General features: G+C 46.1%; 1 protein-coding gene across 1 annotated transcript in view; it reads right to left on the bottom strand.

The window, feature by feature from the left end:
* CD2AP (CD2 associated protein) overlaps positions 1 to 26,155 on the bottom strand; it is a 99,701-nt gene extending 73,546 nt beyond the window's left edge. The window contains exon 1 of the mRNA XM_069728188.1: positions 25,959 to 26,155. Coding sequence (XP_069584289.1) covers positions 25,959 to 25,962 — 4 coding nt within the window. The 5' untranslated portion in view covers positions 25,963 to 26,155. The remainder of the gene's footprint in view (positions 1 to 25,958) is intronic.
* Between the last annotated feature and the right edge of the window lie 436 nt (positions 26,156 to 26,591).

Raw genomic sequence — 26,591 nt, forward strand, 5'->3', positions numbered from 1 at the left:
TGATCCTGAGTTACTTCCTGTATTATACCCCAGAGCTGCACTCACTATTCTGCTGGTGCAGTCACTGTGTACATACATTACCTTACTGATCCTGAGTTACATCCTGTATTATACCCCAGAGCTGCACTCACTATTCTGCTGGTGCAGTCACTGTGTACATACATTACATTACTGATCCTGAGTTACATCCTGTATTATACCCCAGAGCTGCACTCACTATTCTGCTGGTGCAGTCACTGTGTACATACATTAGTGATCCCGAGTTACATCCTGTATTATACCCCAGAGCTGCGCTCACTATTCTGCTGGTGCACTCACTGTGTACATACATTACATTACTGATCCTGAGTTACATCCTGTATTATACCCCAGAGCTGCACTCACTATTCTGCTGGTGCAGTCACTGTGTACATACATTACTGATCCTGAGTTACATCCTGTATTATACCCCAGAGCTGCACTCACTATTCTGCTGGTGCAGTCACTCTGTACATACATTACTGATCCTGAGTTACATCCTGTATTATACCCCAGAGCTGCACTCACTATTCTGCTGGTGCAGTCACTGTGTACATACATTACATTACTGATCCTGAGTTACATCCTGTTTTATATCCCAGAGCTGCACTCACTATTCTGCTGGTGCAGTCACTGTGTACATACATTACATGACTGATCCTGAGTTACATCCTGTATTATACCCCAGAGCTGCACTCACTATTCTGCTGGTGCAGTCACTGTGTACATACATTACATTACTGATCCTGAGTTACATGCTGTATTATACCCCAGAGCTGCGCTCACTATTCTGCTGGTGCAGTCACTGTGTACATACATTACTGATCCTGAGTTACATCCTGTATTATACTCCAGAGCTGCACTCACTATTCTGCTGGTGCAGTCACTGTGTACATACATTACATTACTGATCCTGAGTTACATCCTGTATTATACTCCAGAGCTGCACTCACTATTCTGCTTGTGCAGTCACTGTGTACATACATTACATTACTGATCCTGAGTTACATCCTGTATTATACTCCAGAGCTGCACTCACTATTCTGCTGGTGCAGTCACTGTGTACATACATTACATTACTGATCCTGAGTTACATGCTGTATTATACCCCAGAGCTGCGCTCACTATTCTGCTGGTGCAGTCACTGTGTACATACATTACATTACTGATCCTGAGTTACATCCTGTATTATACTCCAGAGCTGCACTCACTATTCTGCTTGTGCAGTCACTGTGTACATACATTACTGATCCTGAGTTACATGCTGTATTATACCCCAGAGCTGCGCTCACTATTCTGCTGGTGCAGTCACTGTGTACATACATTACTGATCCTGAGTTACATCCTGTATTATACTCCAGAGCTGCACTCACTATTCTGCTGGTGCAGTCACTGTGTACATACATTACATTACTGATCCTGAGTTACATCCTGTATTATACTCCAGAGCTGCACTCACTATTCTGCTGGTGCAGTCACTGTGTACATACATTACATTACTGATCCTGAGTTACATCCTGTATTATACTCCAGAGCTGCACTCACTATTCTGCTGGTGCAGTCACTGTGTACATACATTACATTACTGATCCTGAGTTACATCCTGTATTATACTCCAGAGCTGCACTCACTATTCTGCTTGTGCAGTCACTGTGTACATACATTACATTACTGATCCTGAGTTACATCCTGTATTATACTCCAGAGCTGCACTCACTATTCTGCTGGTGCAGTCACTGTGTACATACATTACATTACTGATCCTGAGTTACATGCTGTATTATACCCCAGAGCTGCACTCACTATTCTGCTGGTGCAGTCACTGTGTACATACATTACATTACTGATCCTGAGTTACATCCTGTATTATACTCCAGAGCTGCACTCACTATTCTGCTGGTGCAGTCACTGTGTACATACATTACATTACTGATCCTGAGTTACATCCTGTATTATACCCCAGAGCTGCACTCACTATTCTGCTGGTGCAGTCACTGTGTACATACATTACATTACTGATCCTGAGTTACATCCTGTATTATACTCCAGAGCTGCACTCACTATTCTGCTTGTGCAGTCACTGTGTACATACATTACATTACTGATCCTGAGTTACATCCTGTATTATACTCCAGAGCTGCACTCACTATTCTGCTGGTGCAGTCACTGTGTACATACATTACATTACTGATCCTGAGTTACATGCTGTATTATACCCCAGAGCTGCGCTCACTATTCTGCTGGTGCAGTCACTGTGTACATACACTACATTACTGATCCTGAGTTACATCCTGTATAATACTCCAGAGTTGCACTCACTATTCTGCTGGTGCAGTCACTGTGTACATACATTACATTACTGATCCTGAGTTACATCCTGTATTATACTCCAGAGCTGCACTCACTATTCTGCTTGTGCAGTCACTGTGTACATATATAACATAAGGTGTCGGCAGACAGCTATTAGATGTGTTTTTCGCCAGCATAACTTTCAGAAATTCTCTAGTATGAACACCAGTGGGTAACGTAGCAGGATTTTCTGTGTACATGGAAAATAATTTCTAAGTACTTATCACAAATTCACTGACACTGGCCTGAAACTTAGGGGTGAGCATTAGAGCTCCTCATTAGCGGCAGCAGTATTGATGAGCGGCAGTCACATACGCCTTCGGTTACAGACCGCGGTCATTCTGCAGGCAGTACGTATTCTCATGACTGGGGGCTCCTCGCTATCACAGGTCGGTGGTCTCACAAGACTTAATAACAATGTTATATTTTCAGAATGCTTGTCAAAGGGAGAGGGCGAGACAGCGACAAGTTTTCATTTCTTCTCGTGGGTAAAAGAAGGGGGACATTACTACTACTGTGTGGGAAGGACAGAGGGAGGTAATACTGTGCAGGTGGAATAAAACACGGCATCATTAATTTTGTGGAGGAATGAAAGCACTTGGAGTAGCACTTAAAGCGTGGGGCCTACAGGTGGCACAAGAAGATACTCCTGAAATGGTAAATTATGCTATATCTGTGGGATAATCTACTGATCACGGAGGTCCGACCGCGGGGTCCTTAGAGATCCCAGGAACAGAGCTCTGGATCCTGAAAATGGCTCTCCGCAGAGCCCGGTCTTGCATGGAGTCTAGGTGTCCACGCTTGATCTCCAGTCTATTGGGCTCAGAGCAAGGCAAGTGGGAATAACGATTTGGGGAATAATTTTCTCCTGTGTGTGGCACAAAAGCCCCTACAGGAGCAAAGAACAAGTGGGAGGGCGATGTAAATGTAAGGAGCCAAAATCAGGACTGAAAGACGTCACTGTGGTGGCCCGAGCTGGATGGACAACAAAAGAAACGTGAAGGACCAGTTGTGGAATAAAAGCCAGTCACTGGATATTCATCATAAAGGAACTGAAGAGAAACTAGAGATACCGGTCCGGTTTACTCGCCCATTAGCTGTGTAGTCCTGCCTATCTAGTCTACAGCAGCATAACAGACCTGTCACCCAGAAAACGACATGTCTGATATTTCCAGCTGACAATTGTATACTGTGTAGACATCCTTGGCTGGGGAAATAATACAATTAGCACTTTTTTTTTTTGACAACGAGTTATTCATTAATTGTAGCAACATGATAGTGTAATAAACATGCAAAGCGCCATGAAATAAATGGCGCTATAATAATAATAAAAAAGGAGCAGAGCGTCACCCAGTGGAATCAATACTTATTTTCAGCTGTAGCCCTGTGAGCAGTCTCAGGTGCCTATTATACAGACTCATCTACTCCTCTTTACCTTTTACAGGGGTCATGCTTACCGAAAACATAGGGCTGCTAAGAATACTGCCGTCCTCCCACACGCATGAAGGTCTCCCATTGTGTGGATGGGTCTGGTGCCCCGCGCTCAGTGTTTACCAGCGCTGCCCCTCCCCACCCCGGCAGCCACAGGTATGTGCAACTCCACCCGCTGATGTTTAGCAAACAGATGCCCCACACACGGTGGCGTCACAGGCAGAAAGAACAAGGAACTGGAGAGGAACCTAGTATCAGATCATGGAGGCATCAGATAAACCAGCACTAAACCATCGCAGCCGAACATAGCAGGGAGTGAGGGGAAAAGCACACAAAGCCATGAGGCCAAAGGCAAAGAGAAAGGAGCGGGCGAGGAGGCCAAAGGCAAAAAGCAAGCAAGGAGCAGACGAGGATGCCAAAGGCAGAAAGCAATGAGCGGGCGAGGAAGCCAAAGGCAAAAAAGCAATGAGCGGGCGAGGAGGCCAAAGGCAAAAAGAAATGAGCGGGCAAGGAGGCCAAAGCAAAAAGCAAGCAGCAGATGTAAAGCACAGACCAAAATTAAGAAGCAAGTGCAGAGGCCAAAGCAAAAAGCAAAACAGCAGGCAAGGAGGTCAAACCAAAAAAGGGAGCAATGAGCAAGATAGGAGGGGTTGGAATAATAGGACACAACACAGGACAAAGAAAGGGACAGAAGACAGGAGCGAGCCATACACCATGAAAGAGCTAAAGAAGAACAGTACCAGCAGAGATAATTTAGGTATTTTTTGCTTTCTACAAACCTGGAAACCAGGAGAAAGTGACAATCCAGAGCTGTAGTAAAAAGCCTCCTGTAATCACCCTGCCTTTCTCAACACTGATGGTGGCCCTTATCTTCTGCAGCCTTTGCCCTCTTTGCCGAATAGGTGTGTAGTTCGGCAGCGTCCTCACATGATCCAGGTAAATATAATTACGGAGTTCACTTCTTCCAAAGTCTACAATTTATACACCAGTCTCAAAGTCTCAGTCATCAGAGGATCAATACCTTCCTGAGCGACAACTCCCATGTACAGAGGTTTTCAGGATACAGAAAAGATTAGTCAATGCCAAAAGGTGGCCGGAGGATCACGAAAGGACCGACACGAGGCACCGAACGGATACCGCTACCCCTGAAAAATTAATAGTCGGGCAATTATACACGCTCTGATAATTTTGACCAAGGTTTCACACCTTAGTTAGCATGTTGCTACTTTCACCATCATCGATGGGAAAGGCCAGGTGGTGGAAATTTCCCAGCTTTAGAAACACCCAGCCTCCTCCAACCTTGTGCCAAAAAACAGCAGCTATGGGTTCTTCTAAGCAGTTGTCTAGCACTCTGAAAATGAAAATGGTGGAGGCCCACAAAGCAGGGGAAGTATACACTGTGTGCAGAATTATTAGGCAAGTTGTATTTTAGAGGATTATTTTTATTATTGATCAACAACTATGTTCTCAATCAACCCAAAAGACTCAAATATCAAAGCTTAATATTTTTGCAAGTTGGAGTGTTTTTTTTTTCAGATTTGGCTATCTTAGGAGGATATCTGTTTGTGCAGGTAACTATTACTGTGCAGAATTATTAGGCAACTTAATAAAAACCAAATATATTCCCATCTCACTTGCTTAGTTTCACCAGGTAAACCAATATCACTGCACAAAGTTTAGAAATAAACATTTCTGACATGCAAAAACAAAACCCCCCAAAATTGTGACCAATATAGCCCCCTTTCTTTATGATGACACTCAGCAGCCTCCATCCATAGATCCTGTCAGTTGTTTGATCTGTTTACGATGAACATTGGTGCAGCAGCCACCACAGCCTCCAGACACTATTCCGAGAGGTGGACTGTTCTCCCTCCCTGTAGATCTCACATTTTATGAGGGACCACAGGTTCTCTATGGGGTTCAGATCAGGTGAACAAGGGGGCCATGTCATTATTTTTTCTTCTTTGAGACCTTTACTGGCCAGCCACGCTGTGGAGTAGTTGGATGCATGTGATGGAGCACTGTCCTGCATGAAAATCATGTTTTTCTTGAACGATACCGACTTCTTCCTGTACCACTGCTTGAAGAAGTCTTCCAGAAACTGGCAGTAGGTCTGGGAGTTGAGCTTCACTCCATCCTCAACCCGAAAAGGTCCCACAAGTTCATCTTTGATGATACCAGCCCATACCAGTCCCCCACCTCCACCTTGCTGGCGTCTGAGTCGGAGTTGGGCTCTCTGCCCTTTACTGATCCAGCCTCTGGCCCATCCATCTGGCCCATCAAGAGTCACCCTCATTTCATCAGTCCATAAAACCTTTGAAAAGTCAGTCTTAAGATATTTCTTGGCCCAGTCTTGACGTTTTATCTTATGCTTCTTGTTCACAGATGGTCGTTTTTCAGCCTTCCTTACCTTGGCCATGTCCCTGAGTATCGCTCAGCTCTGAAATATGGCAAAATTGGTGGCAAATGGCATCTTGGCAGCTTCACGCTTGATTTTCCTCAATTCGTGGGCAGTTATTTTTCGCCTTTTTTGCCCAACACGTTTCTTGCGCCCCTGTTGGCTATTTGCCATGAAACGCTTGATTGTTCGGTGATCACGCTTCAAAAGTTTGGCAATTTCAACACTGCTGCATCCCCCTGCAAGACATCTCACAATTTTGGACTTTTCAGAGCCCGTCAAATCTCTCTTCTGACCCATTTTCCCAAAGGAAAGGGAGCTGCCTAATTAAGCACACCTTATATAGGGTTCTGATGTCATTAGACAACACCCCTCCTCATTACAGAGATGCACATCACCTGATTTACTGAATTGGTAGTTGGCTCTCAAGACTGAACAGCTTGGGGTAGGACAACATGTATAAAAAGTATCATGTGATCAAAATACAACTTGCCTAATAATTCTGCAGACAGTGTATAAGAAGATAGCAAAGCATTTTCAAGTTGCCCTTTCCTCAGTTCAAAATTTAATTAAGAAATGGCAATTACCAGGAACAGTGGAGGCGAAGATAAGGTCTGGAAGACCAAGCAAAATTTCATTGAGAGCTGCTGGTAGGATTGCGTCAGATGTAAATCAGAACCCCTCGCCTGACTGCAAAAGACCTTCAGAAAGATTTTGCATCCTCTGTTGTTTTGGTACATTGTTCTTCTGTTCCGAGACACCTGCACAAATATGGCCTTCAAGGAAGAATCATGAGAAGAAAACCTCTCCTGCGTCCTCACCAAAGAATTCAGAGTCAAAAGTATGAAAAAGAACATCTAAACAAGCCTGATGCATTTTGGAAACAAGTCCTGTGGACCAATGAAGCTAAAACAGAACTCTTTAGCCACAACAATCAAAAAGGTATGTGTGGAGAGGAAAAAAAAAAGCATAGAATTTCAGGAAAAGAACATCTCGCCAATAACAGTCATTTTGACCAGGGGTGCCCAAACTTTTAAATGCCACTGTATACTATGGAAACAGAAAAAGTGATCAAGTATGAAGCAAATTCAGGACCAACAAGTCACATCTTGTACTGACAAACAACAGGGGGGGGGGGTGATGGCTGGAGTGAAGGAATCGTGCAGACATCACATAATGTCTGGCAATGGCGGACAAGGAACTACGAGATTTATAGAGGCAGACAGTTTCCGATACACAGTTTTATTAAATCAAAATAAAATGAAAAAATAAAAGGGATTAATAAACGAATATCTAGGCCTTTTGGTGACTACTTGTATAAACCCATCTATATAATTGTCTAAGGGTCACTTCGTCTGTCTGCCCTTCTGTCTGTCATGGATATTCATTGGTCGTGGCCTCTGTCATGGAATCCAAGTCGCTGATTGGTCTCGCCAGCTGCCTGTCATGGCTGCTGCGACCAATCAGCGACGTCCACAGTCCGATTAGTCCCTCCCTACTCCCCTGCAGTCGGCACCCGCTCCATACTCCCCGCAGTCACCGCTCACACAGGGTTAATGCCAGCGGTAATGGACCACGTTATGCCGCGGGTAACTCACTCCGTTACCGCCGCTATTAACCCTGTGTGACCAAGTTTTTACTATTGATGCTGCCTATGCGGCGTCAATAGTAAAAACATCTAATGTTAAAAATAATAAAAAATCATCGCTCCTGGCTACACTCCGGTGACCGCTCCATGCAAGCGGCAGGTTCCAGTGGTATGGGAGAAGGACCTGCCATGACGTCACGGTCATGTGATCGAACTACAAGTGGCCCTCGGAAGGAGAGTATATGCTTCTTTTTTTTTTTTTTTTTTAACCTGTGATATACGTGGCTGGGCAATATACTACGTGGCTCTGTGCTGTATACTACGTCGCTGTGCAATATACTACGTGGCTCTGTGCTGTATACTACGTGACTGGGCAATATACTACGTGGCTGGGCAATATACTACATGGACATACATATTCTAGAATACCCGATGCGTTAGAATCGGGCCACCATCTATATGTGTATATATATATATGATTGTCTAAGGTCCACTTCCGTCTGTTTGTCTGTCTGTAACGGAAATCCTGCGTCGCTGCTTGGTCGTGGCCGGCTGGGTGCGACCAATCAGCGACAGCCACAGTCCGGCCGCGAATTGGCCCCTCCCTACTCCCCTCCAGTCAGCGCATAGCATCAATAGTAAAAACATAGAATGTTAAATAAAAAAAAAATAAAAAATTATATTCTCAGCTTCCGGAGACCGTGGCAGCCTTTCCCACTCCTCGCGGCGCTCCGATCCCAAGAATGCATTGCGGCAACGACACGTGATGATGTAGCGGTCTCGCGAGATGATGACGTAGTAGTCACGCGAGACTGCTACATCATCACGGGTTATTGCCGCAAGGCTCTACTGGGAATGGAGCGTCGCAAGGAGCATCGCTAAAGGCCTGGGCTGGATCCGGAGGCCGCCGGAAGGTGAGTATATAACTATTTTTTATTTTAATTCTTTAACAGGGGTATGGTGCCCACATTGCTATATACTACACGGGCTGTGCTATATGCTACGTGGGCTGTGCTATATGCTACGTGGGCTGTGAGACTCTTTGCCCGGGGCCCTCAAAAACCTGGAGCTCGCCCTGGCTTCACTGATTGGTCACCGCCGGCCTGGCGCGACCAATCAGAAGCAGACGCAGTCCAGCCGCGAATTGGCGCGGGATTTGAATCATGCTTCGCTAATTGGTCGCGACCGGCCGGCCGAATCCTGTGTATTCATTGCATTATTCTGAAATCTGCATAAATGAATTACATACATATTCTAGAATACCCGATGCGTTAGAATCGGGCCACCATCTAGTGTATTATAACAGAGTAAAGAGACCAGCAGAGTACCGTGTTATAGGCAATGCTACATGGGAAATAAACATGTAAATCAGGTTTCTTCATTCTGTGAAAGAACCATCCTGCAAGCACCTTCTGGAAGAGATCTCCCCTGTACCTAAGCCCCCCATCCACTTTTCCCCTGGTGGTAGAGGAAGGCTTGTGATAGGGATGGACACTGACTTCGGGGGTAGCTTCCCCCATTAGGTGGTCCTTTCACTCTGCACGTATTAGAAGTTAGGCTATGTGCACATAGATTTGTCATTCAGGGGGATCATCCCTAAAATTCTCAAGGAAATCAGGCTAAAAAAAAAAAACTTGGAAAAACTCTTCACAATCATTTCCACTTTTTAAATTTTCCTGTAGAAAAATAAAAAACTGCAGGTCACTTCTTTGAAGAGCATCCTGATGGAATCTGCTCCAACAGCTCATCACAAGTCTTCAAACACCACTTCAGGAGAGTTAAAAAACAAAAACAAATTAAAAAAACCCAACTCATCAAAACAGTTTCTGGACAGCAAAACTCCAGAGAAAGATCATCTTTCCTGCAGCAGTTTCTGCACGAAAAACTTTCGAACATCCCAAAAACTCTGAAGATAGCCCAGAAGTGAGGTTACTGGAAAGTTCCATTTTCTCCTCCCGTTTTGTGCATCCATCTCCTCTGCAGATCTATGCGTCTCTACGATAACAAACCCAATTTTGCCATCACAGGCGGCAGATTTTTTTTTTTTTTTTTTTTTTAGAAATATCTCCCATGCGAAGACCAAGATGCTTACTTCGGAAATGGGCCTATTCCAATGAACAGTCAGGATTTTCAGTGTTAACGCCAGACAGCAGATTTAGGGGTTTAGCGGCCACCGCTAGGGGCACTCTTCCAGTTTCTTCCGCGGCTCCTATTCCATACAGTGAAGTGCAGCCCTGCGGTGAGCGTACGACTCAGTCGCTATTCCCAGTACACAATACCATTCCCCAGATTAACAGCTGATATGTGCTCCTCATCCGATGCACGCCGTGATGAAGCACACACGGCACTTACAGTCAATTTACATCTAGACATCGTCTTCATGAAGTAACTTTGCCACCATGTTCCTTGCACTAACAATCATTCTCCGAGAAATCCAACTCCCGGTTTCTCGTTATGCAAGACGTCACATCATACCGCAGCCCCGTGCTGAACCACATGATGCAAGATATGGAGCCCAATGCTCTGCAGCCCAGCGCCCCTTATCCGAGCTGCCAGTCCATGCCAGCAGAATTATAAATACAGCTCTGCAGGTCAAGAGTTGTAATAGACAACAGGGAGAAATGCAAGATTCTACATCTGGGCAAGAAAAACGAAAAGTACATCTATAGAATGGGAGGAATAGAACTAAGCAACAGCTCGTGTAAAAAAAAAGACTTGGTATACTAATAGATCACAGACTGCACAGGAGTCAACAGTGTGATGCAGCAGCAAAAAAGGAAAACAGTTCTAGGATGTATGAAGAGAAGTATAGCGTCTAGATCACGTGAAGTCATTATTCCCCTCTACTCCTCCTTGGTCAGGCCTCTTCTGGAATACTGTGTCCAGTTCTGGGCACCACATTTAAAAAAAAAAAGACATCAACAAACTGGAGCAAGGTCAGAGAAGAGCTACCAGAATGGTGAGCGGACTGCAAAGTATGTCCTATGAGGAACGGTTAAAGGATCCGGGAATGTTTAGCTTGCAAAAAAGGCTAAGAGGAGACTTAATAGTTGTCTACAAATGTCTGAAGGGCTGTCACATTGTAGAAGGATCATCATTATTCTCATTTTCACAGGGAAACAGGAGAAGCAATGGGATGAAACTGAGAGGGAGAAGATAGATTAGATATAAGAAAAAACTTTGATAGTGAGGGTGATCAATGAGTGGAAGAGGCTGCCATGAGAGGTGGTGAGTTCTCCTTCAATTGAAGTCTTCAGAAGCTGGACAGACATCTGTCTGAGATGGTTTAGTGAATCCTGCTTTGAGCAGGGGGTTTGTCACAATGACCCCGGAGGTCCCTTCCAACTCTAACATTCTAGGATTCTATGATAGACAAACCTGTCATCTGCATTCTGTCAGCAATCTAATACTTCTAGGAGGCATCCTAACCAACCTTAGTGACCATAGTCCCCCCCCCCTGGCGGCACATACAAGGGTGAAGAAATAAAATCATCCCCACCCTATCTTGTTTTGTGATAAAGGCAGTTACAGTCTCCTACATTTTGGGCCTACAGCTCCTAGGCAAACATCTGTGTCTCCATGGTAACAGACGACAAACACGCTGAGTAGTCCTATTCTGCAGGTGTCTATATAGCAGGATGTAGGCGAAAAATCAAAGCATGGCCACCAGATCCAAGAACAGCTATGGAAGAGGCAGACGGCTGGACAAGGATCGCAACGCAATGCTCGGACTGGCTGGTGGAGCGGAAATAACATGCATTTCTATGCAGCTTTCCCGCTCAGGTCAGGAGAGCCCCCGGCCAGTCCGAGCATTGCATTGCAATCCTCGTCCGAGTTATATGGCCGACTAATTGTTCCCTTAGTTTGTATTATTTATCTATGGAAACACATAGGTCTGCATGGGAGCTGCAGACAAAAAAAAAAAAAAACAGCATTTTATTTTAATTATTATTATAATAAAGTACATTTAGAAAGTTACTTATTTCATGCTAAAAGCCTTGTAGAGACAAAATACAACGTGCTACCTTCAGGGCAGCTATCAGTGCATATCTGGATGAGTATATGTCCATGTAAACAAGACTTCAGAAAAAATACTCGTGTCCATCGGCCATGTGTAAAAGTAATACGCCAAGCTTTACTCCCCCAGAGCTGCTGCTCCTCCACTACAGGTCACACAACATCATTATTTAATGCTCGTTGCCTAGTTACCGGCCACCGCTGCAGTCTAGCAGCAGAGGCAGAGCATGAGCAGTGCCTTAAAGCACTTTTTTAAAAGAAATCTGTCAGCAGGGTTTTTGCTATATAATCTGAAAGCCGCTTAATACTGGGCATAAGAGCCTGATTCCAGTGATGTGTCACTTACTGAGCTGCTTGCTGTAGTTTTGATAGAATCTCCGTTTTCTCTGATGTAGATGTATCAGCGATAAGACTTTTGGGCTGTGCATGACCCTGCCCACACCACTGATTGGCAGCTTCCTGTGTACATGGGGAGCAAGCTGCCAATCAGTGGTGGGGGCGGGGTTACACAGATTAGCCTAACTGCTGTGCACATGAGACCTAGTCCTCTAATGATAATCTCCTGCTGATAAAACACTGATTGTATTGAAACAACAACCTATTAAGCGACATCACAGGAATCAGGCTGTCTTATCGCTACATTATGATTAAACAGCAAAAAACCTGTTGACAGATTCCCTTTAAAGGGAACCTGTCACCCCCAAAATCGAAGGCGAGTTAAGCCCACCAGCATGAGGGGCTTATCTACAGCATTCTGTAATGCTGTAGATAAGCCCCTGACGTATCCTGAAAGATGAGAAAAAGAGGTTAGATTATACTCACCCAGGGGTGGTCCCGGTACGATGGGTGTCGCAGTCCGGTCCGGGGCCTCCTATCTTCATAGGATGACATCCTCTTCTTGTCTTCACGCTGCGGCTCCGGCGCAGGCGTACTTTGCCCTGTTGAGGGCAGAGCAATGTACTGCAGTGCGCAGGCGCCGGAAAGGTCAGAGAGGCCCAGGACCTGCGCACTGCAGTACTTTGCTCTGCCCTCAACAGGGCAAAGAACGTCTGCGCCGGAGCCGCAGCGTGAAGACAAGAAGAGGATGTCATCCTATGAAGATAGGAGGCCCCGGACCGGACCGCGACACCCATCGTACCGGGACCACCCCTGGGTGAGTATAATCTAACCTCTTTTTCTCATCTTTCAGGATGCTACAAAGTGCCTCTGCTCGCTGCATTGGAAAGTGCACTGTCCGGATGAGCGTCACAACTGTGCTGCTGGTCTGAACGGAAAATCATTAGGAAAGGAACATAGGGCCCCCCCGACAAGCAAGAACCCGGGAGAATTGTGATACTTCAAATTACAGAGTTTTTACCCTACAAAAATGATTATCAAATGTGAAAGTGACAGTGCTGACCAGCTTTTATTTAGGGAACCATTTAGGCTGCAGGGAAAGTGCTGAGACAATGTACTTCTCCCTGACTGAGGCTTCGCCTGTCCCACCCCAACAATTAGAAAGGGGCCCCCCAAATTGTAGAACCCCTTGACCTTTGCTGGAGGGTGCAGCAATACAAAGGATGCCCAGCTGCGGCGTACACGCCATTGTACGCTGTATACTGGAAGAGCGACTCCAGACAGGAGAATGTGGCCCCTCCGTGCTTTAGCCATGGCCGCCTCTGCCCCAGGTGTTTGCACACACAACATGCAGACGTTGGTGCAGGACGACACCTGCAGGCGACAGCAGCGCAGCCAGACGGCTCAGTGCTTTCCTGCTTGTCACGTGGAGGAAGTGACTGCGGCCTCCAGAGCTTAGATTGTATGAAAAGAATGTCATGGATGGGGGACGGACGACATATTGTCACCGAGTGCAATAAATGCAAAGGGGAAAGAACGACCATCGCAAGGTATGGAGAGCGGGCGTCATCGGAACAGATCAGCCTGTGCAAGCCTTCTCCTGGGCAAAGGACGGCCATGCTGGACTTCACAATGCCAGATTCTGCGTTACCCCTGGGAGAGGAGCGATGCCAGAGATATCGCCGGCAGTAAACAGGCGGATACGTGGATTTATGGGGGAGTTAGGGAAATTCGGAGGTGTGTGCGTGACTGGCGCCGGTCCATAACGTCTGCTACATGTCCACCACCGGAGCGGCAGTCAGGCACTTGGCAGCAGTCCTGGCTTATCGCAGCACATACCCGCTGTCTTAAAGGGGTTGATTAAAAAAAAATACGCTACTGAGCCATGGGTGGCCTGAAAAACAACATCAGGGATGCGCTGTTACCCCCGTGGATCCCTCGTAGGCCGCTCTGGTGGTCTGCGCTGGCAGCGGAAGAGATGATGTCAGTTTATAGTCACTTGACCGCTGCAGCCAATCACAGGCCTCAGTGATTCAGTGAAGTCATTACTTTCAGTGCCAAAGAAGATCATTGGCGCGGCCCGTGCAGAATCCGTGAGAATGACAGAAGGCACGCGTGTAATTATTTTCACCCCCTCCTTCCTCCCCTCTCAAAACTTTTTTTTTTTTTTTTTTTTATTTAGGCCATACAGCCCCTTTAACTAGCAGCAGCATTAAGTGTTCGGCTATGTGCTCACGATAAGGATATAGCAGCGTTTTGAACGCAGCACATTTGTTGTGAACCATGCACATCTAGTGAATGGCTATGGGCGAGGCTCCACTGCAGATTATTGACATGCTGCGGCTCAGAAACCCGCACCGCGGGGGAGTATACGCAGCATCACATAGAGTACAGTGGGCATGGGATTTATAGAAATCCCACCTACTGTGCTTGTAACCTAGAAGGCAGTGTTTTAGACACAGCGCAGGTGAGCTACAACCAAAATACTGCTATCCCGGATCGTGGGCACGTACCCGAAAAGTATTGTATAGAGAGCTTGGCATTTAGCTGAAAAGAACAAGATGAGTATTGACATTTTCAGTATCTGATATGCTATCGAGCACTTTTTGCATTGGTCTCATTTTGTGCATCTTTATGTGTCAATACTTCAATTATTGTGATAGTGAGTGCATCATATGAGATGTTGCTGTGGTGGTTTTAATCCCAGTAGTCTGGTTTGGAATAACCCTATTCATCATTGGGATCATTCACTATTATACCACTGGTTGGTGTTCAGTCTATAGTTTTTACAGGTTGGGTGTTTAGAGTATCCTTAGCATAGGTCTATCTATGGTTATTGGTAGGGGCCCCTCTAGGACTTGGGTAGAAGGTTTCTGTAGTGGCTGCAGGGTACATCAGGGCCCCTAGGGTCAGCCATCGTGGAGCGGGGGCGCCAACACGCTTGCCCCCTAGGGTGCCAACCTCTGCAGCCAGGTAGGTGTGAGCTTAGGCGATACACCTAGGGACTCTTAGTTCACGCCAACAGTTTTTTTTTATTGTTTTATGAGCACTTATTTGTTGGTTATTTGGTCACTTTTTGGTATGGACAGTATTTTGGTCCTTTTTATCAATATAGTATCACCTGTATAGAGAATTTGTATGATATTAATTTGAAACACACATATATATATATATATATATATATATATATATATATATATATATATATATATATATATATATACATATATACATATACATATACATATATATATATATATTCTTGTTTGAAATTGCTCATCACTTGGGAGAACCATCATTATTTACGAAAGCCCCTATTGACCAAGTTGTCATATGTCGCAGACACTGTAATCCCCGAACTCTAGGACCTGATAAAATGATAACATACAATTGTTCCTATAAAACCAGGGAGAAGCGCCATGACCGGACCCACTGCCTCAGAATTAACCGCAAGGTACAATGAATGGTAGACTGACTCCTGGAGGCAGGCATCAGACCCCGACACTTCCCTAAAGAAAAAAAACATTTAATAGAGTTTTGCACGTGGTCCTTTCCTGCGACAAGAAAACCTTTTCATAGATTTAGAAACAGCCAAGAAAGTAATGAGGCAGCGAAGTAAGAAATTCCTGAGATGCAAGGGAACGAGAATGGAGGGAGGGTCAGTAATGAATCGGTGACACATGGTGGCGGCTTTACAAGAGGTTATCCTGGGAACAGAGGGGCATCCACGGCCTCCAAATACAGGGCCGCAGCTAGGAAAATAACGTCATGGAGCTGCCACCATTCCTCCACCATAAGGGGGCGATCAAACTATACGTAGGCACTAGGGCAAATAGTAGCACGGCTAGCCTGGAGCTCCTGGGCCTGACTATATGGACTCTGAAGCTGTCCTTTCACTTACACACATGAAGAGGGCTTACTAGCCATGCCAGGAGCACTGCATGGCCTATAAGTCTCCTTAGACTGGCATGCATGTCAGACATGTATCTACTTGTGAGGAGTGACATTAACCCTTAGGCTACTACTACCAATTTCACACTTCTAATATGCAAATTGCAGCTGTAAGCACTGCATGGCCTATAAGTCTCCTTACACTGACATATCACTCTCCCTTGGATTACTACTAACAAATTTCAGGCTATCACTGTTAAAAGTGGTTATAAATTACAAAAAAAAAAAAAAAATGTAAACAAAAAAAAACCTCTACAAACAGTTCTAGTCTAGCTTCTAATTCGTTCCTCCAAAGCAGCATTTTGGGAGCATTTGGTGCACACTATGCCCCTGCAACGTCGCGGCACAGAGTCCATCATGTCATCAGATGAGGCCTAGTGATGTTAACCCATTATCTAACAATGTCCTTTTTTTGGGACGCCTAATCTTTTGCTTCTAGCAACTTAAGATTTTATAATTTTTATAATTAGGTCCAATTTTTTGTGTTGTGTTTGTATAATGAATGTTTTCAAATTAGGAAATCATGTCATTGTCCTTTTTAATTGAATATTGGGACGCCCTTTTCTGAAAAATCCATAAAATGAAAATGTCTAATTTGGAAAGTAATGGGTTAAAGACTCCCAGACTGCAGGGCCAAGGATGTAACCCTGCAGAAGTGAGGACCTACTGTCATTGTCAGAAGTGAGGACAACCAGCCTGGATGCAAAGCCAAGGTCAGATCCAAAGTCTGTGCCACCAAATGTGAGGTATATGCAGTAAGCCGCTGCTGGGGATGATTGAGAGGGTGTAAATGTAGCACCCAGGGAGTAAAAATATTGATATATGCGCCCTGTACACATTGCACTGAGTAAAAGAGATGGGTTTGTTTTCCAATCATCGTTTTGAAAGAATATACAAAAAAAAAAAAAACAAGTGTCCAGCTTTACATTGAGGCTATGTGCACACGTTGCGGATTAGGCTTAGGAATTTTTGGTCCGGATTCTGCCTCTCCTGGCAGAAAACGCACCTGCGGATTTGTCACTTTTTTGTGCAGTTCCGCAGCGTTTGTGCGTTTTTGCTGCGGTTTTCTTGCGGATTTGCTGCGTTTTTTACCCCTACGGTTTACTATAATGGAATGGGTACAAAAACGCTGCAGATTCACCGCAACGGATTTTCCGCAAAGTGTGCACAGCATTTTTTTTTCTCATTGATTTACATGGTACTGTAAATCAATTGCGGATCTGCAGCGGTTCTGCACTGCAAAAAGCGCTGCGGACCCGCAGAGAATCCGCAACGTGGGCACATACCCTTATTTCCTGCACGATCAGTTCGCCATGACCACCCCGGGGCGTATGAGCTCGGTTTTGACTTGTGCAGAGCCCCCAGCACTTAGTGTTCTTGTGCAGAAAACCCGCCCGGCTGTGAATCATAATCCAATGTTTCACTGGTAAACATAATCCGCCTGACACCGGGAGCAGCTGTCTGCTGAGGAAACAAACGGCGGAGGAAGAAGCCGGACAAAACCTCCAAGCCACAGCCTCCCACCCCGGGAAGAGGCACTTCCTGCTAATCACAGCACAAGACTATCTGCAATGCATTATACGGGCCCTATATAATACCCTGACCTAGGATCACAGGCCCGGGGCCTAGCACTGGAAGAGCTCTTCTTCTAGCCCCCCAAAGACTGATGTGTGGGGTGCAGACTGATCCTTCCTGGAGCCGGCACATGGGCTATGGCACTGGTCCTAGAGGGGGACAACGTGCACTTCTCTGTGGAAATCCTAATACATTCATAGTTGCTTTAAAAAGTCCACTGACTGTAGTGAAAACGATGTAATACTTTATTTCCCCTGTGGGAGCGCTGCAGGCAATGACACACTGATGGCTGAGGATCCGGCAGCCGGACAATCTGTGATCATTCATTGGATTGCACCTAGAAGTGATCAGCTACTATAAAAAGGAACACAGAAAGGATCCTCGCCGACAGGACCAGCGATCCAACCCGCTGCCGAACCCTTCTGGCCGCTGGATCCAGGTGATCACCGACTGAACAGTTGCAGCAGGAAAGTACCACAAGGGCCAGAAAAGCTTATCTTTCGCCTCTGTGCTGCAGCCAATCAGCGGCTACAAGAAGGCAGAAGAAGGAAGCAGTGCAACGCCGATCTGATAGGAGGGCATCAATCTTATTCACCACCATCAGCCAAATGATTAAATGTTTCCTAGTAGTGGGCAACCCCTTTGCCTCTGCAGTATCATAGGTGGCAGATAAACTCCAGCCGGGCCGAGCATTAGCTCTGCTGAGCCATGAGCGACCATGAGCGCAGACCGTCAGTCATGTCATGTCTCACACTGACAGCGTCTATGGAGGAGCGGATCAGTGGAAGTTCAGGATCAAATTGAACTTTTATTCCAAAGTTTGGTTCGGTACCAGAACTGGAACATAAACCCGAACCCCATATATATTTCTCTGGGAGCAGATTTTCAGGGAGATCCATTTCTGGCTCATAGAAGAAAGTGGATTTCTCTGGAATTAAACATTTTATTCAGCTTTCTATGACCTGTGTGCCCATATAGACGGTTTAGAAGGGCGGATCCTACTGACAGGTTCCCTTTAAACATATTTGGCTGCAATCTTGTAGCCAGCGCCTGATACAAGCCCCCTGTAGGTTGGGCAGCATACATCAGCTGTCAGGCTCCATTTAAGAAGTAAATTGCAAAGTTGCTTGTTTTTCCTTTGCAATTTTACCATTTTATGAGGACTTAAGGTACCGTCACACTTAGCGACGCTGCAGCGATACCGACAACGATCCGGATCGCTGCAGCGTCGCTGTTTGGTCACTGGAGAGCTGTCACACAGACCGCTCTCCAGCGACCAACGATCCCGAGGTCCCCGGTAACCAGGGTAAACATCGGGTAACTAAGCGCAGGGCCGCGCTTAGTAACCCGCTGTTTACCCTGGTTACCAGCGTAAAAAAACAAACAGTACATACTTACATTCAGCTGTCTGTCCCTTGCCGTCTGGTTCCTGCACTGACTGCTGGCCGTAAAGTGAAAGTGAAAGCACAGCACAGCGGTGAGTCACACAGCGGTGACTCACCGCTGTGGCTGTGCTCTGCTTTCACTTTACGGCCAGCAGTCAGTGCAGGAACCAGACGGCAAGGGACAGACAGCTGAATGTAAGTATGTACTGTTTGTTTTTTTACGCTGGTAACCAGGGTAAACAGCGGGTTACTAAGCGCGGCCCTGCGCTTAGTTACCTGATGTTTACCCTGGTTACCAGTGAAGACATCGCTGAATCGGTGTCACACACGCCGATTCAGCGATGTCTGCGGGGAGTCCAGCGACCAAATAAAGTTCTGGACTTTCTTCCCCGACCAGCGATCTCCCAGCAGGGGCCTGATCGCTGCTGCCTGTCACACTGGACGATATCGCTAGCGAGGACGCTGCAACGTCACGGATCGCTAGCGATATCGTCTAGTGTGACAGTACCTTTAAGAATGGCCCTTTAAAAGGGGTTGTCCAGGCTTGGGGCTAAAATCTGCAGTCACTATGTGTCTGCAGACCTGCGCAATGGCAGGATTTTCTGATGTTTGGAACGCGACCGCAAGTGTGTGATTGTCATACAGGTGGTCCCGTGCCGACTAGACGTGGTCAGACTTACTCGATACAAGTGAACTTAGCAAGGATGGACACGGCTAGTCGGAATGTGGTCGCAAGTGTGCAAGCAGCGGAGTGTGAGCAAGTACAGTGGAGTGCGGAGTCACATGGAGTATATGGACCTCATCACTGACCAGCTTCTAAGTATAACTGTTACACTATTGGGATAAAAATTCCAACGAGAGCTCGTTACTCAGCCAAATTAATTGGCAAATATCGGCCCCTGTGAAGAAAGCACCGGCCCATTCAGCCCGGGTATGGGAACTTCCGCGGCGCTCACCTTCCTTGTTTACAGAGTAAATGCTGCAGATATGCAGGGCGGTGCGGTGTGGGAATCTGCGGAGCACAAAGCGCCGCTGTGGCCAATGGCTCCGAGCTGTCACCTGCCTCAGTTGTGCACATTTCTGCCAAAACCCTCACAGACGGGGAGCGGAGACGTCCTGCGCCAACCATTATTATTACCCAGCGTTTACTAGTCAGGAGCTGAAAGAAGCCATTTCAGATTTTTTTTTCCCAAAAAGCGGGTTAAGGTCTTGCTGTCCCATCCCCCCGATCTGTCCTCGCTGCCTTTACTGCACGGAGAACTATACAGGTCCTTCTCAAAAAATTAGCATATAGTGTTAAATTTCATTATTTACCATAATGTAATGATTACAATTAAACTTTCATATATTATAGATTCATTATCCACCAACTGAAATTTGTCAGGTCTTTTATTGTTTTAATACTGATGATTTTGGCATACAACTCCTGATAACCCAAAAAACCTGTCTCAATAAATTAGCATATCAAGAAAACGTTCTCTAAACGACCTATTACCCTAATCTTCTGAATCAACTAATTAACTCTAAACACATGCAAAAGATACCTGAGGCTTTTATAAACTCCCTGCCTGGTTCATTACTCAAAACCCCCATCATGGGTAAAGGTACCTTCACACATAACGATATTGTTAACGATATCATAGTAACATAGTAACATAGTAACATAGTAACATAGTTAGTAAGGCCGAAAAAAGACATTTGTCCATCCAGTTCAGCCTATATTCCATCATAATAAATCCCCAGATCTACGTCCTTCTACAGAACCTAATTGTATGATACAATATTGTTCTGCTCCAGGAAGACATCCAGGCCTCTCTTGAACCCCTCGACTGAGTTCGCCATCACCACCTCCTCAGGGAAGCAATTCCAGATTCTCACTGCCCTAACAGTAAAGAATCCTCTTCTATGTTGGTGGAAAAACCTTCTCTCCTCCAGACGCAAAGAATGCCCCCTTGTGCCCGTCACCTTCCTTGGTATAAACAGATCCTCAGCGAGATATTTGTATTGTCCCCTTATATACTTATACATGGTTATTAGATCGCCTCTCAGTCGTCTTTTTTCTAGACTAAATAATCCTAATTTCGCTAATCTATCTGGGTATTGTAGTTCTCCCATCCCCTTTATTAATTTTGTTGCCCTCTTTTGTACTCTCTCTAGTTCCATTATATCCTTCCTGAGCACCGGTGCCCAAAACTGGACACAGTACTCCATGTGCGGTCTAACTAGGGATTTGTACAGAGGCAGTATAATGCTCTCATCATGTGTATCTAGACCTCTTTTAATGCACCCCATGATCCTGTTTGCCTTGGCAGCTGCTGCCTGGCACTGGCTGCTCCAGGTAAGTTTATCATTAACTAGGATCCCCAAGTCCTTCTCCCTGTCAGATTTACCCAGTGGTTTCCCGTTCAGTGTGTAATGGTGATATTGATTCCCTCTTCCCATGTGTATAACCTTACATTTATCATTGTTAAACCTCATCTGCCACCTTTCAGCCCAAGTTTCCAACTTATCCAGATCCATCTGTAGCAGAATACTATCTTCTCTTGTATTAACTGCTTTACATAGTTTTGTATCATCTGCAAATATCGATATTTTACTGTGTAAACCTTCTACCAGATCATTAATGAATATGTTGAAGAGAACAGGTCCCAATACTGACCCCTGCGGTACCCCACTGGTCACAGCGACCCAGTTAGAGACTATACCATTTATAACCACCCTCTGCTTTCTATCACTAAGCCAGTTACTAACCCATTTACACACATTTTCCCCCAGACCAAGCATTCTCATTTTGTGTACCAACCTCTTGTGCGGCACGGTATCAAACGCTTTGGAAAAATCGAGATATACCACGTCCAATGACTCACCGTGGTCCAGCCTATAGCTTACCTCTTCATAAAAACTGATTAGATTGGTTTGACAGGAGCGATTTCTCATAAACCCATGCTGATATGGAGTTAAACAGTTATTCTCATTGAGATAATCCAGAATAACATCCCTCAGAAACCCTTCAAATATTTTACCAACAATAGAGGTTAGACTTACTGGCCTATAATTTCCAGGTTCACTTTTAGAGCCCTTTTTGAATATTGGCACCACATTTGCTATGCGCCAGTCCTGCGGAACAGACCCTGTCGCTATAGAGTCACTAAAAATAAGAAATAATGGTTTATCTATTACATTACTTAGTTCTCTTAGTACTCGTGGGTGTATGCCATCCGGACCCGGAGATTTATCTATTTTAATCTTATTTAGCCGGTTTCGCACCTCTTCTTGGGTTAGATTGGTGACCCTTAATATAGGGTTTTCATTGTTTCTTGGGATTTCACCTAGCATTTCATTTTCCACCGTGAATACCGTGGAGAAGAAGGTGTTTAATATGTTAGCTTTTTCCTCGTCATCTACAACCATTCTTTCCTCACTATTTTTTAAGGGGCCTACATTTTCAGTTTTTATTCTTTTACTATTGATATAGTTGAAGAACAGTTTGGGATTAGTTTTACTCTCCTTAGCAATGTGCTTCTCTGTTTCCTTTTTGGCAGCTTTAATTAGTTTAAATATCGTTGCTATTTGTGACGTAGCAACGATATCGTTAATGAAATCGTTATGTGTGACAGCGACCAACGATCAGGCCCCTGCTGGGAGATCGTTGGTCGCTGAATAAAGTCCAGAACTTTATTTGGTCGCTGGACTCCTGCTGACATCGCTGGATCGGCGTGTGTGACACCGATCCAGCGATGTCTTCACTGGTAACCAGGGTAAACATCGGGTAACTAAGCGCAGGGCCGCGCTTAGTAACCCGATGTTTACCCTGGTTACCATGCTAAAAGTAAAAAAAACAAACACTAGATACTTACCTAACGCTGTCTGTCCTCCAGCGCTGTGCTCTGCTCTCCTCCTGCACTGGCTGTGAGCCGGAAAGCAGAGCGGTGACGTCACCGCTCTGCTTTCCAGCTCCCAGCCAGTACAGGAGGAGAGCCGAGAAGCAGAGCGCAGCGCTGGAGGACAGACGGCTGTAGGTAAGTATCTAGTGTTTGTTTTTTTTTACTTTTAGCATGGTAACCAGGGTAAACATCGGGTTACTAAGCGCGGCCTTGCGCTTAGTTACCCGATGTTTACCCTGGTTACCGGCATCGTTGGTCGCTGGAGAGCGGTCTGTGTGACAGCTCTCCAGCGACCAAACAGCGACGCTGCAGCGATCCGAATCGTTGTCGGTATCGCTGCAGCGTCGCTAAATGTGAAGGGGCCTTTAGACTAGCGACCTGACAGATGTCAAGAAGGCCATCATTGACACCCTCAAGCAAGAGGGTAAGACCCAGAAAGAAATTTCTCAACAAATAGGCTGTTCCCAGAGTGCTGTATCAAGGTACCTCAATGGTAAGTCTGTTGGAAGGAAACAATGTGGCAGAAAACGCTGTGCAACGAGAAGAGGAGACCGGACCCTGAGGAAGATTGTGGAGAAGGACCGATTCCAGACCTTGGGGAACCTGAGGAAGCAGTGGACTGAGTCTGGTGTGGAAACATCCAGAGCCACCGTGCACAGGCGTGTGCAGGAAATGGGCTACAGGTGCCGCATTCCCCAGGTAAAGCCACTTTTGAACCATAAACAGCGGCAGAGGCGCCTGACCTGGGCTACAGAGAAGCAGCACTGGACTGTTGCTAAGTGGTCCCAAGTACTTTTTTCTGATGAAAGCAAATTTTGCATGTCATTCGGAAATCAAGGTGCCAGAGTCTGGAGGAAGACTGGGGAGAAGGAAATGCCAAAATGCCTGAAGTCCAGTGTCAAGTACCCACAGTCAGTGATGGTGTGGGGTGCCATGTCAGCTGCTGGTGTTGGTCCACTGTGTTTCATCAAGGGCAGGGTCAATGCAGCTAGCTATCAGGAGATTTTGGAGCACTTCATGCTTCCATCGGCTGAAATGCTTTATGGAGATGAAGATTTCATTTTTCAGCACGACCTGGCACCTGCTCACAGTGCCAAAACCACTGGTAAATGGTTTACTGACCATGGTATTACTGTGCTCAATTGGCCTGCCAACTCTCCTGACCTGAACCCCATAGAGAATCTGTGGGATATTGTGAAGAGAAAGTTGAGAGACGCAAGACCCAACACTCTGGATGAGCTTAAGGCCGCTATTGAAGCATCCTGGGCCTCCATAACATCTCAGCAGTGTCACAGGCTGATTGCCTCCATGCCACGCCGCATTGAAGCAGTCATTTCTGCCAAAGGATTCCCGACCAAGTATTGAGTGCATAACTGAACATTATTATTTGTTGTTTTTTTGTTTGTTATTAAAAAACACTTTTATTTGATTGGATGGGTGAAATATGCTAATTTATTGAGACAGGTTTTTTGGGTTATCAGGAGTTGTATGCCAAAATCATCAGTATTAAAACAATAAAAGACCTGACAAATTTCAGTTGGTGGATAATGAATCTATAATATATGAAAGTTTAATTGTAATCATTACATTATGGTAAATAATGAAATTTAACACTATATGCTAATTTTTTGAGAAGGACCTGTATACCTGATTCATGGCTGTGTAACTTTCCATGGTCTCCCAGTCACTGAACTGTTGCACTCATCATTCTATCAGCACTATAGGTGCTAAACGTCCTTACCCTCATTTCCCATCAAGCATTGCTGCTGTCACTGTCTAATGGCGTGTCTGCGTTGTACTGGAAGCCCAACGATCTGCTATGTGGTTTGACAGACAGGAGAGCAAGAGCCAACCCCGAATTAGGGTCCGTCTGGGCGTCACTGTACTAGAGCTGCAGGGCTGTTTCCTACCAAATATGACGGGATTAGGGACAGAGGCTCCCGGGGGGTCCGATCTGTGCTGCACTCCTCCACCACTCCTGCAATAGGACTGACATCACCATGGAGATTTACAACCGTCCACAGCAACCACTCACATGAAGGCATTCTCCATAGCAACAAGCTCCATTAAGGTATGGTCCATAGCAAATAACCACATAGATGCATCGTCCATAGCGACAAACACCATCCATCTATGGTCCTTAGCAACTAGTCACGTCAACCCATAGCAACCAGTCCAAGACTACATGGTCCATAGCAACCAATCACATAAATGCATCGTCCATAGCGACTAACACCATCCAATCACATAAGTGCATTGTCCATAGCGACTAACACCATCCATCTACGGTCCTTAGCAACTAGTCACGTCAACCAGTCACAAGACTACATTGCCCATAGCAACCAATCACATAAATGCATCATCCATAACAACCAATCACAAAGCAACAAATGCCATAAAGGCATCGCCCATAGCAACCAATCACCTCAACCCATAGCAACAACATAAATGCATCATCCGTAGCAACAGACACCATCAATGTATGGCCCTTAGCAACTAGTCACATCATCCCATAGCAACCAGTCCAAGACTACATTGTCCATAGCAACCAAAGCAACAAATGTCAGAAAGGCATTGTCCATGGCAACCAATCATCTCAACTCATAGCAACCAGCCCCCAGAAGACATTGCCAATAGCAACCAATCACCTGCAGGGACAGCAACCAACTGCACAAATGCATCGTCCGTGGCGACAGACCCCAATATCCATAGCACGTAGTGACATTATGCGCCGGCCCCCGCGTCCTCTGTGGGAAGCACGCTGCACCCCTTTATTTTGCCAGCAGCGGGGTTCTGACTTCCTGCAGCCGCACAATGTGATTTATGAGGTAAGGAAGGCGGCACAGGAGGGTCCTTTAAGTGACTAGTCTTAAAGGGGTCGCATAAACAAGACAGGCCCTTTAAGGAGATGCACTCCTCGCCCCTCCCATCCCGAGACTACTACCCCCGCCATCCCGGAGTCATGTGACGTGCCCAGGTGTGTCCCGACCCCCCGCACGGGCCCTGTGTGTCGGAGAAGCACTCACCCATGCTGCCTGCCGCCTCTCCGGCCTCTCGCTCCCCTCACACGGCGCTGTCAGCCCATCAATATCCGCTGCGCCGTCCCCGGGGCTCCCGCACCGTGTCACCGTGTCTCCTCCCGCCCTGCCCGCACCACACGGAGACACACGACGACTGCGAACTAGAACGCCAGCTCGGAGCCCGGCGCCGTCACGTGATGCGCGCCAGCCAATGGCAGGCCTTCCTCCAAGTCCTGGCCGATTCCCTGCTCTCCTCACAGGGAGACTCCGGCCTGCCCGCTGTTACCAGGTGTGCTGACGTCATCGGCGCTACGTCACCCGAGCCCAGCCCGCAGCCGGAGCTCAGCGCCGCCGCTCACATCCTGCCGTGCTCAGTGCTGTGCTGTATGTGTGACTGCTGTATGTGTGACTGTATGGCTGCTGTGTGCTGTATGACTGCTGTATGTGTGACTGCTGTATGTGTGACTGCTGTATGTGTGCTGTATGACTGCTGTGTGCTGTATGACTGCTGTGTGCTGTATGACTGCTGTATGTGTGACTGCTGTATGTGTGCTGTGTGCTGTATGTGTGCTGTATGACTGCTGTGTGCTGTATGTGTGCTGTATGACTGCTGTGTGCTGTATGTGTGCTGTATGACTG

This window comes from Ranitomeya imitator, chromosome 5, assembly GCF_032444005.1.
Source record: "Ranitomeya imitator isolate aRanImi1 chromosome 5, aRanImi1.pri, whole genome shotgun sequence".
Taxonomy (NCBI): Eukaryota; Metazoa; Chordata; class Amphibia; order Anura; family Dendrobatidae; genus Ranitomeya; species Ranitomeya imitator.